Source organism: Pseudonaja textilis, chromosome 9 (genome assembly GCF_049901715.1).
Source record: "Pseudonaja textilis isolate UNSWEBS1 chromosome 9, rPseTex1.2, whole genome shotgun sequence".
Classification (NCBI taxonomy): Eukaryota; Metazoa; Chordata; class Lepidosauria; order Squamata; family Elapidae; genus Pseudonaja; species Pseudonaja textilis.
The window spans coordinates 25329218-25348235 of record NC_141998.1 but is presented as its reverse complement, the minus strand read 5'-3'; the positions used below and the strand labels follow the sequence as shown (position 1 = coordinate 25348235).

General features: G+C 45.3%; 1 protein-coding gene across 1 annotated transcript; it reads right to left on the bottom strand.

The window, feature by feature from the left end:
• Positions 1-820: 820 nt before the first annotated feature.
• On the bottom strand, positions 821-16789 carry LAYN (layilin). The gene is made up of 7 exons (XM_026708994.2): positions 16594-16789; positions 10750-11044; positions 9507-9664; positions 7579-7620; positions 6162-6248; positions 5116-5215; positions 821-3235 (listed from the first exon to the last, which is right to left on the bottom strand). Exons 1-7 carry the CDS (start codon positions 16712-16714, stop codon positions 2884-2886), a joined length of 1155 nt encoding a protein of 384 aa, XP_026564779.1. The 5' UTR covers positions 16715-16789; the 3' UTR covers positions 821-2883.
• Between the last annotated feature and the right edge of the window lie 2229 nt (positions 16790-19018).

Below are 19018 nucleotides of genomic sequence, written 5' to 3'. Positions count from 1 at the left end.
TTTACAGTTCACACCCACAACATATGATTGTTTCTTGGGTCATGCAAAAATTCCAGACAGAGGCATCATTTATCTGAGTCTTTGCACTGAACTGACTTCCAAATGGGATTGATTGATGTCAAATATTGAATTGTTGAACCCAATGATTTGAAACGTATGGATGGAAATCCATCCATATATTTCCCTTTCTTCCACAGGTTTTGGTGTACATCTTGGCTTTCAGGTGTTTAGGATACAATATTTTACTTTGATCCTGTGCTTTAGCTCTTTTTCTCACAAAATGGAAGTAAGATCTGGGGTTATGAAACCTGCCAATAAATCTGTATATTACCACAATTCGCTGCTGTACATTTTCCATAGTCTCTTTAGCTGCCTAGCTCTCACTGACTGATGTAGGAACTTCTTATAATAATACAGGAAACTTTTTGCAGGCCCAAATTCCACAAATGAGGAAATTATTTCCTCTTGAGCAAATATTGGTGAACATGAATTGCTTTACATAAAACACCTAGCAAGAAAAGAATTGCACTTAACTGCTGAATGAAGGACGTATCATAAGATAGTAGGCAGACTGATTTCTCTACTACCATCTATTGTTCATTATCACTCCAGCTACTGCTAATGGGAATCCTTAATACCGTTGCTTTTGGCTAACCTAGGATTAACATGCACACTGCTGATTCCAACATTAGGTTATGAGTTACTACCATTTATGCTCCTCAGTGTAGGAAGCTGATAAATTCTGCTGAAGATACTCCGAAAGGCAAGATCGAGAGAGACCACTGAGAAAGACCCAGTGCAAAAAAAGAGAACCCTATAATTTTAATCTGTTGTTGCTCTGCAACCAAAGACGTTTATTTCTTTGCTCAAGAGAGTCCAACATTTCATTCAGACATGCATAAGAGAAAACATGGCAGTAAAGCAATACCGAAGTGCAGGAAAAACACCCGGATTGAAATGAAAACCGTGCAAATTACCTGTGGCTTTTTTTACCCACAGATGCTTGGATGTCTGTCAGTCATGCCATGAGACTGTGAGTAAGGCTCCTCAGGCTCATCCCGACATGCCCCAGGCATTAGGCAACCACAAGCTGTGTGCCTCACCTCATTTGGCCTGATGTAGTCATTCTTTGGCAGTTCTCATGACTGAGAGTCATAACATGGGACACCTCTTTGCTTGTTTAGTAGAGGAAGCCAAGAGGAGCAATTACACGTTGGCCAGTCATGCGGTATCAGAAGATCATGTCCAACCATGAGTCTTCAAAATCAACTTTCTCATTTTTTCCCGTGGGGTGACTTTTTCATCCCGCAATGTTGCGTAATCCTTGAGTGATCTGAATCTCACTGAGCATCAAGGTCCCATCAGGAGTTTCCCCAGGCCATTGCTGTTTCTCGGAGTTTTCTCCTCTCCTCTCCAACCTTTGGGACTTTCTCCCAAAAGTTTAGCTTTGCTGTTTCCACTCAGAAGGGAAAACACAAGGAAAAGTTCCAATCAAGCTAGACGTTTTGGTCCTTCAGAGGTTCTCACAAACATTCCACAACATCACAGCAACTCAACTGCCATGGCAACAGGCTTCATGCATTCAACACCAGAATGAAACCTCTCAGTCCATGACAATGTAAGATGACATCACATGCACGTATCAAAAGCTTTCGAAATGTTGTAGAGTAACACATGCACAGAACATCACACTGGCTTGTTAAAAAAAATATGTTAAAAGTCCCCCGCCCCACTTTCAACTGTCACACATCAAATAACAAAGGAAGGCACCATAAAATATTTCTGTCTTTTCTTGCTGCTTCTCTGCAGGGAGAGCCACAGAAGGAGTTGATATTTTGAGATGAATAGCACAAGCGTAAGGATATCAAAATTTGCGTATGACCTCAAATAATGCATTGCTTGTTTGCTTTTATTTTTTTCTAAGAACAGTAGGTTGTCTTTCAACAAGGTAAATCTGGACGTAATTTCAGAATTAGAAACTGTGTGTTAAAACCACAAGCACATTACTTGTTCCTCAAATTTGCCAGTCTCATCCGAGACAGAAAGCATCTGATATATGAAAGAAACTTATCTTTGGCATCTTTATTTTTAAAACTAGCACCGACTTTACCCCATTTGTATTCTGCGTCCAAGAAACAGATCTGTCCACAACTGCAGAGGAGTTTCTTATCACTTGCACCCGCTCTGAATCAAAACAGAAATGTCTATAATCAATACGGAAGATACTGTAGTTAGACCATGTCCTTTCCTTTGTCCTCAGATCATTCTACAAAAATACCATGTGGAAGAATAGAAGAGCGGAAAGAAATTCCCCTCCTTTCTGGAAATTTTTTTATGATTGACAAACAGGTAAAGATGGAATCTCGGCAGCTGATCCAAACCAGGTGGCGATAAACAAAACCCGCGTTATATTTAGCCGTACCTCACAAATTCCATCTGGATGTCAGCAATTAGTTGATGTGCGTATAATAATGCAAAAAATGTTGTCAGGTTCTAGATGATCAGGAGGCTGTAACGAGGAAAGGAAACAAGTTCTCCCAAGACCATTTCCTGGTCAATAAGATCTCTGCCTTCTCCTTTAAAGATGATGATGAAGATGACCAGGACAACCTGGACAGACTCAGTGACAGAGATGATGGGTTCATCAGTGGAAGATCTGAATGTCTAGCCTAGGGACAGATCTTCATGGAGAAAACGTAGATGCTAAGAATTAAAAACAACTTGATGACATCTAATCAACCAATCAACTTGTTTAAATCCATGGGCCCCTTTCAAGGAGAGGAAGGAAACCCCTCTGCGATACCACAGCCATGTCTTTGTGTGCAACGGTTTGTGTCAATGGGAACATTCCCCACCTTAATCCGTCTCTCACCCAGCAGCTCTTTAATATCCATAAATTTCATTTTCTACCCAAGCTGACTCTTTGCTTTGCCCTACTTGGTCGTGGCACAGTTCGTATATGTCATTTGTGACAAAGCCGCTTTCGGTGCTTGCCAAGGTCACAAAGCCGCTCTCTGAGTTGTTCACCACCATATTGTCATAGTCTCCACAGAGCTCTTCTCCTCCATGACCGACACGGAAAGAGGAGTTTTGGGTTTGTGGTCTTGTTCTTGCAAGATCGGCCTCCCCTTGTGTTTTAATCACATTATATATATCTAAACTGGGGCTGTTTTGCGTTTTGGTAGACGACCAAGTGTCTTTCTCCTTCGTGTTCTCTTCTCTCTGCTCCCGTCTCCTTGGCAGGGAAAGAAAGAAAGAAAAGAAAAGAAAAGAAAAGAAAAGAAAAGAAAAGAAAAGAAAAGAAAAGAAAAGAAAAGAAAGATACATTAAGTTCCTTCTGATTTTCCTACGAGTTTTCTTCTACTTTCAAAACCTGGGTTAGTCATGGATGAACTTCATGGTTTTGCTGGATGTTTGGGTGATCCAGACAGATAAGAAGGGGGCAGCCTTGCTTTCCGATAGTTTTTTTTTAATGATTTTTTTTGTTTTTTTAAGAAGGGGCAGTCTTAGGGAGAACTTGGCTGGCAGGCCACCAGGAAAAATTGGCAGGGGCAAAGGATAGATCGGAAAAGGTGAAAAAAAAAATGCAAGAATAAGGCAATTGCAACTCACTTATTTAACTTTCCTTTTTTCTTCCCTTAACACATCAATAAAAGGCTTTTCAAAACACCCTCTTAAAAAATAGGTTGGTGATCCGCAGAGGTAGAATACGCTTCAGCCATAAGGTCAATCTAATGTATTTGTCGACTCATAAAATATTTTTATGGTCTTTTTAGAGTTGCCAACAGAAAGGGAGGGGGGGAAAAGGGTTTCAAAGAGCAGTGAGGCAGCTCGGAAAGTGAAAGTGCATTCCATAAATAGTTTTGCAAAGATAGTAACTGGGTGACTGAAGTTTCTGCCACACAAATTCTAACTGGAGAGCCCGATTGATGACTCTTGGCTATGGCTGTGTCCCATTGGAGAATATGAATTATGATACACCCAGGGGGTGAGGGGAAAACCAGGATCAAGGGTGGCAAGGAATTACATGTCTCAGAGTCGGCTGCACCCAGGCAGCGCTGGACATGTTAACTCCCAATAAATCCTTTGGAAGTTTTGGAAGTTTGGCTCGAGACTCATGATTTAAATGGGGGGAACTGCCAGAATCCTGACAATATTACTGTGAGATCAAATTGCACCCAAAATTTAATAGCAGAGATGCTGGGAGACAAAGAGTTTTAGTTTAAGAATAACTCAGATGTTGCAACAAAAGATGACCGGTCACAAGAAAGGCTGAAGTTTCTCCTTTTTTGACTCCTGCTCACAGTGTCTCCATCCTGTGAGTGGGCAGCGAGGTTAAATCTGCAAATCACTCTGATACAATCCTTCCCCTCCTCAACTCATGGAGTAAAGAGTGATTCTGGGGTAGGGAAAGACTTTACTTTCAACTGGGTGTAAACTGACAAACTCTCTTGGGTTCAAAGAAAGTGTGTGTTAGCCCCGCAAGGTACCTTGCAAGCCCAAACACGCGTCCCTCTTCTTCACTTTAAGTTTGTGTGAATTGGGGAAGAAAACCTTGTGTTCTCCTGTTCTTTTCTTGGCCTGGGTTCAAACCCCGCTTCTCTAATGGTTGCCATGGTAGCAACTTTTCTTCCGGTCTTTTAAGGCCTTTCCCCATGTCTGCTGAAGCAGAGGACTCCAACCCGGGCAACTTTACAAACTTGTAGTAGTACTGTAGTATTCCTCACTGAGGAATTCTGGGAGCTGAAATCCACCAGTCATAAAGATAGCAGGTTGGAGAGCCCTGCCCTAAAGCATAGGGATTGTAGGGGTCTGAATTCAAGGGATGAAATTCCTTGAGCAAAATGCCTTGGCTCATGGGGTGGCCTTCCCAATCCTTCATTTGTGGGCTCCTATTATTTCCTCAAAGACCTCAAAAATATGTTTTTCTCTCTCAGGACCGGATGCTTTTCTTAGCCAACATGAGGAAAACACCTCAGCTGGGCACAGACCACCGTGTCGTCTCTATGGCATTTCTTCTCCTCTCTCTTTCTTGTCCCTCTTTGCTTGTAACCTGCTCAATCCACCTGGATGCCTTCAAAAAATGTTCTCAACTTATACAATCATGCCACTTGCCTCTTTGCGTAAACCCAAAAGATAAAAAAAGCAATGGTGATCAACAGAAGCAAAGCAGGAATGCTTGAAATCAGGATGTACGGAAGGCTCCAAGTAGGGTCTGGAGAGAAAAGAAACCAAGAGTTTTAATCTGTTATTCAGAACAAAGTTTTATCAGAGTAGAATTGTGACTCCCCCCCCCCACCCTCATTTATTTATGGGTTGTGGGGAGATATTCCCTGTAGGGTATAAAGCAAAAAGAACAATGTATATTACCGTATTTCCCCATGTATAAGCACCCCCTTTGTATAAGCCACCCCCCCAATTTTTGGACTGAAGTTTTGAAAAAAATATTTTATTAGAGAAACAAGTTATGAAGAAAGAAAATTTACAAAGAAACAAAATTCGACGTCTAGATCTACAACTTCGGTCATGACGCCGAAAGCGGTGCGGACGACGCTAGCAATCTACGCATCGGAACGAGAGTAGGAACGAAGCATTCAGGCCGATGCCTAGCGTATGCATTTCTATCGCGTACTCGCACTCGTAATCGTATCATCACGTACAATTTTTACAAAAAAGTATAGCATACTGCTGGAAAACCAGTTTATTCCTACTTTATTATTTTATGCATTTTTCACGTATAAAAAGTGTACCTGCTTTGTATATGCCACCCCCCTACTTTTTGGGCTTGAACATTTTGGAAAAAAGGGGTGGCTTATACATGGGGAAATACGGTAATTCTCTTTAGGTGTGGCAAAGACATTCCTTCCCCGAGAAATTCAGGGTATTGTTAAAACAGCTTTGGAGAAAGGAAACTGCAAGTGCATTTTTAAAGTATTTTTTTCATTAGGAGGTTTCACAAAAGGTAAACATGACATAATATAGAGTAAAATTAAATCAAAGGGAAAGTGTGAATTCAGAAATCAAGAAACGTGGTTAAGAAATAGGAAGAAGAACAGATACATAAAGAAACGACTTCCAACTTTCTTTGCAGCATTTATTACCAACTTATCCTTTCTCTGTTTTCATTAAAATTATGAGAAATTGCAATGGGTTTTCTTTACCTCTGGCCTCTGGGAGGGTTTTGTTAGCTACAGCCTCCTGCATGGGGGTTTCTGGCGATGTGAATGCCAAAGACTCTGTTATGTACCCTAGGAAAAAAATCCTGAATGTTACGACTTAAGGATATTGTCTTAATAATGTAAATAGTTGGTCTGGATAATTCAAGATTAAGGAGGCCCTAAGATTGATAGAAGAGGATTCAGGACTAGGATAAGACACAAATTTGGCTGAAGGGTCCATATTTTGGGATCAACCAGTTCAAAAAGGATCAGTGAACATCAAACATTCCAAAAAAGCAATTGAGAGTCATGGGTTAAAAAAGAGCACGCTTTACTTATTTATTATTTAACACAACATTTCTCAACCTTGCAAACTTTTAAGATGTATGGACTTCAACTCCCAGAATTCCCCCAGCCAGCATGCATGCTATCTGGGGGAATTCTGGGAGTTGAAGTCCACACACCTTAAAGTTGACAAGGTTGGGAAACACTGATTTAATGGCTAACCATGTCTTTCCTTTGGGGGTGGAGGACACTCCAGAGACGGGATGAATCTCTCCTTCTTTCCCCGTAAAGAATAACAACAACCCTGTGAGGAAGACTGGCTGGAATGCAGAGGTCTTCTGAAGTCACCAGCAGGCTCCTAGGCTCTATGGTTAAATGTGGGCCCAAATCTAGGTCTCCCTAATATACCTGTTGTGGAGCTGGCAACAGATTCGGACAGTGAGGAGGTTGGGGAGGAACATGGGCCAGTCCTGGAGTCTGGGGAAGGCTCTGACGAGGGCTCTGCGTCGGAGGCAGAGATGGGGCCAGAGCCATCCAACAGTTATCAGCTGCCTTTGGAGTCGGATATCAGTGGGGCAGAAGAACAGCTGGAGCCTGTTCCCAGTGAGCACATGCGCAGAGCTGCCAGAAGAAGGGAACAGCTAAGGAACAAGGATTGACTCAGGAGTAAAGGCACAGGTGGATGGTGAATGGCCTCTCCCACAGGGAATAAAGAGGAGCGAAAGGGGAGTGGTGTTTGCAGGAGACAATTAGTTTAATTCGTTAAAGGGAAGATCTGTTCCTGACTTCTTTCCAAGCATTGTCTGCTACAGTGTGGCATTTGGAAGATATCGGCCTGGCAACTCTGCACGCCTGATAAAGTTGTCTGTAGTTGTGAAATCTCATGAAAGACTGTTGGCCAGGACTTTGCTGGAGATGAATTCACTAAATAAAAGGGGTTTTTATCAGGCTTTGTGCTTTTGGGAAGCTTAGGTCAGAACAATACCTCATTGTCTCTCTCTCACACTCCTCTAACCATTTCTTTGGGAATTTTTTGGGGTTTTTTTTTGCATGGTTTTGTTATTTGTGCTAGATTTGGCAGTTTTCCCAACAAAAGTCTCAACCTCCCCCCCCTTTCCCTAACACCAAATGTTACCTGTCTGAGAAGCAGCCAATTCAGAGACAACTGTCGGCTTTTCTGCAAAGGGAAGAAAGACAATCATAAGAGGGAGCGTATGCCGAAAACCAAGTCCCAAATCCTACATTTGATTTGTTGTGTTAGTTGTGAAGTCGTGTTTGACCCATTGCAACCCCACGGACAACGTTCCTCCAGGCCTTCCTGTCCTCTACCATCTTCTGGAGTCCATTTAAGCTCACGCCGACTGCTTCAGTGACTCCATCCAGCCCCCTCCTTCTCTGACATCCCCTCCTTCTTCTTTGGCCCTCAATCGTCCCCAGCATTAGGCTGTTCTCCAGGGAGTCCTTCTTCCTTCTCATGAGGTGGCCAAAGTCTTTTGAATTTCACCTTCAGGATCTGGCCTTCTGAAGAGCAGTCAGGGTGGATCTCCTCTAGGACTGACCAGTTGGATCGTTTTGCAGTCCAAGGGACTTGCAGGAATCTTCTCCTCCAGCACCAGAGTCCAAAGAACCTCCATTCTTTGGCGCTCAGCCTTCCTTATGGTCCAACTTTCTCAGCCATACATTGCAACTGGGAAAACCATCATCTTGACTGTACGCACGTTTGTTGGCAGGGTAAGTCTCTGCTTTTTAGTAGGCTGTCTGGATTTATTATAGCTTTCCTTACATTTGATTACATGTCAACTAAAAAGATACTCCTTTGGTCTTTTTAGCTGCCAGCAGAAAGGGAGTGGGGGGGAAACAGTGCATTCCTTAAGTGCCTAGATAATTGCCCTGGCAGCCCAAAGTTGTCAGAGCACAAGAATGTTACTGGAGAGCATGATTCTTGGCTATGGATGTGTCCCATTGGAGAATATACATCCAGGAAGGTGGGGGAAAGACCAGGGTCAAGGAGGAAATGAATGATGTATTTTAGTATTGGCTGCACCCAGCTAACGCCAACATGGCCAGGTCTAATAAATCAATTTTCTCTTCTCTGAGAAATGCAGCTAGAGACTTAAGATTTGAACGGGGGCGGATTTGTTGGAGTCCTGACACTTAGAACAATTAACCAGTGGAACAACTTGCCTCCAGAAGGTGTGGATGCTCCAACACTGGAAGTTCTTAAGAAGAGATTGGACAACCATTTGTCTGAAGTGGTGTAGGATTTCCTGTCTAGGTGGGGGGTTGACTAGAAGACCTCCAAGGTCCCTTCCAACTCTGCTATTCCATTCCATTCCATTCCATTCCATTCCATTCCATTCCATTCCATTCCATTCCATTCTTTATTCTATTCTACTTATTATTGTATTCCCATGTTGGCGAACCTATGGTGAAGTGCCAAAACGGGCCCATTTTTCGGCCTCCCAAGGCTGCAGAGGCTTCCCTCAAGCCTCCAGGAAGGCGAAAACGGCCTCAAAAGGGCTGAAAATCAGCTGGGAGGCATGTGCCTGCGCAGTGCATGCGCAGTACAGATAAGGGGGTGGGGCGGGGGTGTTGCATGCACATGCACAGGGGTTGGGGAGCATTGCATTGTGGGTCCTGGCATGTGCATGTGCTATCGCATGCACTTGTGCTTTTGGCACACCACAACAAAAAGGTTCACCATCACCTATTCTATTCTATTCTATTCTATTCTATTCTATTCCATTCCATTCCATTCCATTCCATTCCATTCCATTCCGTTCTGTTCTATTTCCTATCCTATCCTATCCTATCCTATCCTATCCTATCCTAAAATGATTTTAATCATGTTGTGATTTTTGTCCCTTCAAGCTTTTCCTTCAGATCAGTCCGGTGTGTCTTTCTTGAGTTTAAATTTTCAAAATTTTGACACAAGCAAACTCTGAACGCCATGGTCACATCCAACAGATGGTTGTAACTCAAGGACTACCAATATTTGTGCCAGCAAGAAAAAAAACAAACAAACATTGTGAGCATCCCCAAATACAAAGGATATCGGGTTACCTTGTGAATATTTACAAATAAAGTTGTTTTTGATGTTGCATCGATCATCGTTCCACTGGAACAGGTAGCGTCCTCCGTCGCCGGCGGGTGCTGATGGCTGGTGATACATCACCACGCACCACTCACTCCCACAGGAGGGCTCGTCCATGTACCAGTTTCTGTAGGAAGGACAAGAACGTTGTCACGTGCCAATACGACATCTCTAATAAAATGGACCTTTGAGAAGATGACAGTCTCGGAGTCTTTTAATTTGGATGTTGTTACTTGGAACGCTGACATTAACCCTGAATCCCTAAATCCAGGGGTGGGATTCTACCACAGTGGTCGCCAGCCAGTGGGCCGGGGACCACTGGTGGTCTGCAAGAAAATTTTGGTGTCCGCAGAGAGATGCCATCCCCAAAGCAATTAATTCAGGCTGCATGGGAACGCAAGGCTGCACTGCCCACATGGTCTACGGGAACACAAGGTTTGCGTAGCTTGCATTGTGCACAACATGAGGTAGTGAGGGGAGGGGGGAGAGGGGGGAGGGGGGGGAGCTTGCCTGGCCACCGGGCTGCTTCTTTCCGCTTCTTTCTTCTTCCGCTTTTGGCTGCACACAAGGAAAGCAGCCAAAGTCTTTCTTTCTCTCCCCCAACCTCCGCCAGAAATGAGTCTTTGGGACCCTGCAAGGCCTCCTGCTCCAAGAGGCTGTGCCGGCAAAGACTCATTTCTGGCAGAGTTTGGGGGAAAGAAAGAAAGACTTCTGCGGCTTCTGCTGCTTTCCTTGCATGGAGCCAAAAGTCTCTCTCTGTCTCTCTCCCCCTGAGAATGGAGCTGGAGACGGTATCCTGCGATCCCAAATAAAGAACAATCGATCGGTAGGAAAATGGGGTGGGGAATTTTCCTTCAGACTTTTTTTGGGGGGGATTTTCCCAGGGTCTCTACTGCTTTCTGCAGAGACCCTGGGAAAATGTCAGCAAGCCACCATCGGTCAAAATGTATTAGTTATTTTTTTCCTAGTTCATTGGACACTTCTATTATTGGCAGCACTTCACAGGAAAGAAAGGTGGGTGCTTATCTCGAGGGACTGTTTGAGATTCATTACAGCTGGGAATGAAAATAATTCTCAGCATTGCAATAAAACAAGACTTGTTTGTAAAATAAGTGTGTGCGTAATTACAATCTTGGAAGCCTTGGTCAGAACAGGAACGCTGACATGAGCCTGGCCTGCTAAATTCTTCAGGGAAACTTCATCCTGGCTTACCGAAAGGTGGACAAACTCCCATCGGTCCAGGTGTATAAAGATGGACATTGGGTGCTATTCCCGGGGTCTTCTTCTCTCCGGAGACCAATCCAGAAATCGCCATCGGAGGGTGAATAACTCTGGATCATCTTCTCAACCAACTCCTGTTCTGACTGGGATTCGATGCTGACCAGGTCTGCACCGTCCCTTCTGCAGGTTTGAAGGGCTTCCTCGAAGCCAACCCTGCGCGCAACTTCGTGAAAGTAAACAATTTTGTAGCAGGGGCGTTGCGTGCCTCTTAGGCAGACGGTGTTTCCTGTGGAAGAGAAACAACCTCAAGACCAGTCATGAGCAGGGGTGGGATTCTACCAGTCCGCACCTATTCGCTAGAACCGGTTGTTAACATTCTAAGCAGTTTGGAGAACCGGTTGTTAGAAGAAATTACTGGCCTAATCCTGTAAGGAAGGCAGGAAGGAAACATTCTGGTGTTGCTTACAGAAACTGCCTCTCTGTTAACCCTTATTACATTCTTGGCAGGACTAGACTTCCTGTCTCTGGAACTTCTCTGGAGTTTTCCCCCCCTCCTTTGCTGGTACTTTGCTTGTGTGGAGTGACCATTCAAAGTTACAATGGCACTGAAAAAAGTGACTTATGACCATTTTTCACACTTACGACTGTTGCAGCATCCCCGTAGTCATGAGAGGCCAGGCAAGGAGATGCGTGCCTCGATGTGAGTGATATTGAATTGGCCACACCCAGCCAATAACATGACCACCAAGCCATGTCCACCCAGTCACATGACCACCAAGCCACACCTACCATCTACGTCACGCCCACAGAACCGGTTGTTAAAAAATTTGAATCCCACCCCTGGGGAGGAGACTTGGGGTGTCCAATCTTGGCAACTTTAGGACTTGTGGACTTCAACTCCCAGAATTCCCCAGCCAGCTGGCTGGGGAATTCTGGGAATTGAAGTCCACACATTTTAAAGTTGCCCAATTGGACATCCCTGGAGAAGACAGGGAGAGAATTCTTGACATCCACAACTGCACGATGTAGAATTTTTCCCAGCATCACAAAAGGAACAGCAATACTCTCAACTCTGCTCTCTTCTCTTGTGGCTGAATATTATAGGAAGAAACCGGTAGCCCGTATTATTCTTTATTATTTTTGGCAGTGGGATCAAAATGTTTATTTCAAACATCTATGGAGATTCTCCGTCCTCCAGGTCCTGCTTGTCCAAAACGTCCTTTCTCAAGAGACAGCTGGACTTCCTGGTTTTTCTTTGGAGACGTTTCACTTCTCAAGGCTCCCATTTGCGCTACTCAGGTGGCCTCAAGGACCCTCTAAAAGGATGCAAATGACCAACTCTCTGCAAGGAGTATAAATCCTTCCGTTCTTCACCATTCAGTTCAGAGCTGAAGAAGCTTCTTGGATGAGAAGTGAAACGTCTTCAAAGAAAAACAAGGAAGTACAGTTACCACCTGAAAAAGCACCTTTGGGTTTACTTCAAATTTGAACTGAGACCCAAGAGAGGGTCTTCAGATTTACTCTCCTGCTTGAGAGGGGGCCGGATTAGAAGTTCTCCAAGGTCCCTTCCAGCTTCTATTCTATTCTATTCTATTCTATTCTATTCTATTCTATTCTATTCTATTCTATTCTATTCTATTCTATTCTATTCTATTCTTATTCCTATTCCTATTCCTATTCCTATTCCTATTCCATCCCATCCCATCCCATCCCATTCTATTCTTTGCAGCAATCCTCCATTTATTTCAAAGCTCGATTTATTCCCGTGGTTTATACGGCCGCCCACTATTACGGCAGTGACTGGGCAGCCTGCAAAGTGAAACCCAACAAATTAGAACAATCCAAAATAATAAACAAAGCCTGATGCCAGGAAGAACTGATTCGAATCTTAAAATAAGAACATAAATCATCAAGTTTGCTTTAATGAGATGTCCCTACGTGGCTGGATCTTCTCAGTGACCTTTGCGTAATTGCCAAGACACCGCCTGCTCCATTGTTTAGTCTCCTTTGGACCGACATTGCTAAAACAGACATAAATGGATTATTCCAGCTTTGGGAATCTATTCACCCACGGAAGGTAGGTGGATGTACTTTGAGCATTTCAGGCAGAAGATTGCAAACAGGAGTAAAGTATTGTTAAGCTAAGTTAACTTCAGCAACATTTGCTAAAGGGAGACCTCCTTTGGAGTTGGTTTATTCCTTGCCAAACCATTTGAGTTTCATTAGCAAAATGTAAAGTTACTTTTTAGACAGGACAGAAAGAGAAATGTGCATCCATTCGGTCATCACATTTTGCACATTGCATCCATTTCATCATTTTAAGAAATAAGAATCTGAATGGATCGGACGAGGAGAAGTTGTCAAGCCACCAAGCCCCCTTTCCCCTTAGAATGCCCCAAAGATCCTGGGTTGCCCTCTCCCCTCTTTGGAAGAGCTTTAGAGCTCCCGCTGCCTTAAGAAAGTTCAAAACATCCTCAAAGATCCATCTCATCCTGGGCACCCTTTTTTTTTTAAATTATTACCATCTTGCAGCTGGTACAGGATAATAATAAAAACAAGAACAAGGAGGCTGAAAAACAGCTTCTATCCCAGGACAGTAACCCTATTGAATTCTACTGTGCAGTGTTGTTGCGATGTTGGGGGTTTTCAATTCAATGTGTAGAGGGCGAAGGATGTGTGTTTGTGTTGATTTTCATGGTCATTGATGTGCTCTGAAGATGGTGCTTGATTTTGTTGTGGGAGGTGCAAATGACAATAAAGTAAACTAAACTAAACTAAAGACCAGCTAGAACAACTACAGCTCCGAAGCAGAGTAAAACAAGGGTTGGATAGTGAGATAGGTGGCATATTAATTAGTTAATTAAATCTTTGTTCCTATCAAAGAGGAAAGTGATTGCCTACAAGTTCCATAACGGGAGCCCAGCTTTTCAGCCAAAAGACTACTTTTGCTCCAGTTTAAAACAGCTTTTAAACAACGCCTAAGTTATGGGACTGAGAATTTCCAGGGCTGGTTCTGAAGCCCCAAAGCTATCACATAAAAGTGCTCCAAGGGCCTCTCCCCCTTACTGAGAATTGGACTCTGGCAGCTTCAGAGAAGGCCAACAGAAGGAATGTAATCTTAATAAAATCATCCTCAGCCACGTCACTTAAAGAGAGAGCTTCTTTGGAGTTGGCTCAGCCAGGTTCTTGCAACCTCTTGCCAAATCATTTGTGTTTTATCAGCAAAATGTAAAGTTATTTTTTTAGGCAAGACAGAAAGCGACGCAGCGAAAGCAGTGATGGTCCCTGCTACGCACCCGCTGTCCACTCTGGGATCTCACTAGATCACTTTCTGGAGATAATTCTGGGAAAGTACACCGATTCCCCCAGCAAGCTCATTTATGGTGTCGTATACCCCTAAATGCCCCCAGCCCCCTTCAGATACGTTGGGCTACATTTCCCCTCATTTCCAACCAGCACGGTCAGGCCTGGGGATTGTGGGAGCTGCAATCCAAGCCATCCAGAGTCCGCTGTATTAGAGAAGGCTGAGCTTCGAGGAACGGAAGGGCAAAAGAATGCTAAATGTAATAAGTCATCCCAGCAGAACCATTGGCTAGCTAAACTCCCCCGACTGCCCCTCCCCCCCCCCATTTTTTGATGGAGACCCACAGCTGTTGAGAAAGTGGGGGCAAAGTCTGTCCTGATAAACACAATGGCATGAAGCTTTTCCCAGACCAAGTTTGTTGGTCTCTTTGTTTGTTGATTGTATTTATATTTCACTGCAGTCCTTTGAGTTTCTTGCTGGTTTACAGGAATACAACAGTCATTAAAACATATCTCTGGTTGAAGTGAAAACAATTTTTGAATATATATATATATATATAATTCATACACACATATATTTGTCATATGCCTGCCCGCCTATCTATATCTTTCATCTATCTATCGTCTATTGTATATCATCTATCTATCTATCTATCTATCTATCTATCTATCTATCTATCTATCTATCTATTATCTAGCTATCTATCTAGCTATCTATCTAGCTAGCTAGCTAGCTAGCTATCATCTAGCTACCTAGTACACACACACACAACACACGCAACACACACACCACACACACACACACACACATCCAAACACCAAGTTCCAAATGCCATTGGGAAGAGCTTCGTTTTCAGTCATTTCTGAAAGGCATAAAATAAAATTAAAATAAGCTATTCCAGAGGGTTGGTGCTGCTATTTTTACCTTGATTGCATTATATCTTGATAGGAATCGCTTGTTTGGCAGTGAAAGGTTTGTGGTCCAACCCTGAGCAGCAAACTTCAGAAAGGGCCCAGTGTTGGAACCCTATCCGGATGGAGCTCGTTGGCTGAAGGGCCTTTCTGGGTGCCCTAATCAAAACAGCTGCCCTGGGTGCAAATTCCTGGCTGATAGACAGGAAACTCCCTCCATCTCCCAACCAAGCTTAGCCTCTCTCAGCCTCCTTCTTGAAGGGTCTCGGCCACTCAACTCAGCGGTGGTCCTTTTTGCAGGGCGGTGGGCATTCTTCCAAAGCTCTACCTGCAGTCCAAAAGTGCCATTTGCAACCTGCCATCCTGCCGTTTGTTCTGAGTTCGTTGCAAGCCTTAAAAGCCAGGAGGTGCCAACTTAAGTGCTGTGGACAACTGGTGCCTCCTGGGGCTTTGCTGCCCACCCACCCACCTACCCCAGCCCGGAGCAAACCGCAGAGGATGAGGTTACGATGAAGCAGCCAAAGGGGCCTTTCTGATCCTTGGACGGAGCCCAGGGTGGAAGGAAGAGCCCTCTATGCTCCAGTTGAAGTGGCCGGATTGCACCCTCTCAAGAGGCTTAGGGAGCCGCGGGAATCCCAGCTATGAAGCCCTGCCGAATCCGGCTTAGTCCTTTGGCTGATTGATACCCCGAATGGACCCCTGCCCGAATCCAGGGATGCCCAGGAGATCCCCTGCGCGGCGAGATTCCACAGGTCACGGGGGGGGGCCCTGAATTTGGCCCCCTCCCCAACATCTGGGCGGCCAGAAGGGAGGCTAGAGCCCCGCCATTGGCTTGGGGCAGATTCCGGCAACTGAGACCCCCTCACCCCAGATTTGGAAAGGCGCCCATCACCCAACAACCGAGAGACCACCGCTCCCCTTGCCTTTAAGGAGGCTGGGGAGGGGGGTCTGGCCCGGAGGCAGCTTTGGTAGGTAAAACAGGGGAGTCCTTTCTCCCCCCCACACCTTCTGGCTGTTCGCCCTCCCCAGCCCCACTCGGGACTGCCCTCCCCTCCTAGCCCGGCCGTCTTTACGGGCGGGGGAGTGCTTGGAGCCTCCACTCATGAGCTACGAATCGTGGTTGGGATGGCCACGATTGCCCGAGGTGCTGGGAGGGGGGCAGGGGAGAGGGAGACTAGGGCTGCACCCCGATACCCGCAGCCTCCCCCTCCCAGCACCTTGGAGAGCAGCCGAAGCCCCTTTCCACCCCTCCCCCTTCTGGCCCCCTTTTCCCGGCTGGACGGAGTGGGGGGTGGTCCCGTTTAGCACCCGACCCCGCCCCCCGGCCCGTCCCGCGCGCGGCCGTAAGTGGAAACGCGACCCTAGACTTCTTTGGGCGTATTTTCCCGGGACTTTTTTTCTTTTTTTTGCAAGTTTCCTCTTTGAACGGAGTCCCAGAGTTGGAAGGGTCCTTAGAGGTCTTCTAATCGGACCCTCTCCTCAAGGCAGGCAGCCGGTCCCCGCTTCCAGCCCGGCCAGGACCGCCGCCTGCCCATCCCCGGTCTCTCTGCGCTTCGCTCTGCCCTGCCCCGGCCAGCCTCTGCTCGCCCGCCCGCCCGCCCGCCGGAGGGCCGGACTCACCGCTGGGCAGCCGCCCCTCCCGGCCGGCCGCCGGCTCGCAGAAGGCGCCCAGCCGCAGCAGGAGCAGCGGAAGGTGCCAGAGCCCGCCGGCCGCTGCCCCGTCGCAGCCCGGGAGCCACATGGCCGCAGCCGACGAAGCCACTTGCAGCCGCCGGGAGCGGCCGAGCGTCTGGTCCGGGCGAGGCGAAGCGGCTCCGCCTCCGGGCCGGGGGCCAGCCGGGAGGGGAGGGGAGGGAGGGAGGGAGGCCGCTGGAGGGGATCCGGGGAGGGCGGAGGGCGGCCTTGGCTGGCAGCCGGCGAGGCTGGGGGACGGGGAGGGGGCAGTGTTGACACGTGTCCGCTGGACCCCCGCAGCGCCGAGGAGTGAAACTAGGATGGGTTCAGACGACTCGCCCCTCGCAAGCGTAGAGAGCTGGGAGGGACCTTGGGAGGTCTTCTAGTCCAACCCCCCTGCTCAGGCAGAATTATTCTATCATGAAGACTTCGGAGGAGCAGAGGGCGAGAGAGAGCAAGAGAAGAGGAACTCAAAATCGGAGCAGAAATGGCAAAGGAAATGGAGAAGGAAGAAAGGGAAGAAAGGAGACAGGAGGAGGGAGCAGTAGGTGGTCGATTGGTAACTAAAGAACCAAGAGAACAAAGATCCCTTATTGCTATAGGTAGCAATAAATCCCACCTATAAAGTATAAATAATGGAAGAGGAAAAGAAACGGATTTCTATACACATAAATGGACTAAATTCGGCTATTAAAAGGAGGAAGTTTCACCTTAGTTCTAAGTTGCTTCTCCCTTTGGTTAGTTTCCACCCGTTGCTTCCTGTCCTGCCTTCTGGTGCTTTGGAGAATAGATCGACCCCCTCTTCTTGGTGGCAGCCTCCCAAATATTGAAAGTTGCTAACATATCACCCCAAGTCCTTTTTCATTAATAGACATATCCAATTCCATCAACCGTGCTTTATACGTTGTTGATGATCCAAACTCTGTCAAGGATTTTGGAGTATTCATCTCAAATGACCTAAGTGCTAGAGCCCACTGTAACTACATAGCCAAAAAGGCATTAAGAGTTGTTAACCTAACCCTACGTAGCTTTTTCTCTGGTAATATTACACTACTAACTAGAGCAAACAAAACATTTGCTAGACCAACACTCGAATACAGCTCATCAGTCTGGAACCTACATTACGTATCTGATATTAGCACAGTTGAGAAAGTCCAGAAATATTTCACAAGAAGAGTTCTCCACTCCTCTACTCGTTGTAGAATACCTTATGCCACCAGATTCGAAATTCTAGACCTAGGAAACCTAAAACTACGCTGTCTTCAGTCCGATCTAAGTATGGTATATAAAATCATACATTGCAATGTCCTACCTGTCAATGAATACTTCAGCTTCAACCATAACAACACAAGAACAAACAATAGATACAAACTCAAGGTTAATCGCACCAAACTTGATTGCAGGAAATATGACTCCAGCAACAGAGTGGTCAATGTCTGGAATACTCTACCTGATTCTGTGGTTTCTTCCTCAAACCCTAAAAACTTTAACCTTAGACTGTCTACTATGGACCTCACCCCTTTCCTTAAGAGGTCTGTAGGGGGCGTGCATAAGCGCCTACCGTCCCTATTCTATTGTTTCTTTTTATTTTTCTTATATGTATCCATGTATTCATAACTATGTTTATACTTATACCTATTATCTTGTAAGCAATTGACAGATCAAATAAAAAAATAAAAATGTTTTAGCCTCCAGTGCCCTAATCCTCTTTGTTGCTCTTCTCTCCACATCTTTTTTTACATCGTGGCGACCAAAACTGCAGTATTCCAAGTGTGTCCTTACCAAGGCCTTACAAAGTGGTATTAATAACACTTCACGTGATCTTGATTCTATCCCTCTGTTAATGCAGCCTAGAAGGGTGTTGACTTTTTTGGGCAGTTGATGCACAGTGCTGCACACTCCTGTTTAAATGATCGTCCGCTAGGACTCCAAAATCCCTCTCACGGTTACTCCTATTGAGCCAGGCACCATCTATGCCATACCTGGGCGTTTTGTTTCTGTTGCCCAAATATAGAACCTTCCTTTTTTGACCATTAAATTTCATTTTGTTAGATAGTGCCCAACGTTATCTTCTCAAGTGTTGGCTATTTCTGCCAGCTTGGTGTCATCTGCAAATTATTTGATGGGTTTTATTTATTTGTTTTATTTACTTATTTGATTTTTGTCAATCACTTACAAGATAACAGGTATAAGGATAAACATGAGTAAGAATACAGGAAATGGGTATGAATAAATGGGGACAATAGGACAGGGATGGTAAGCACGATGGTGCACTTATGCACATCCCTATTATATGAGGGGATATTATGTGTGGGGATAGATCCAAATCATTGATGAAGATGTTGAAGAATCCTGGGCCTAAAACAGAGCC

What these genes read in the sequence shown, in the direction of transcription:
- LAYN (XM_026708994.2), bottom strand. Translation starts at nt 16,714, where the DNA reads ATGTGGCTCCCGGGCTGCGACGGGGCAGCGGCCGGCGGGCTCTGGCAC. An exon ending in GGGAGTTTGTCCACCTTTCG is followed by an intron (nt 9,665 to 10,749) that starts GTAAGCCAGGAT and finishes TCCTTCCTACAG; the next exon opens with AAACTGGTACATGGACGAGC. An exon ending in AACCCTCCCAGAGGCCAGAG is followed by an intron (nt 5,216 to 6,161) that starts GTAAAGAAAACC and finishes TTTTCTCTCCAG; the next exon opens with ACCCTACTTGGAGCCTTCCG.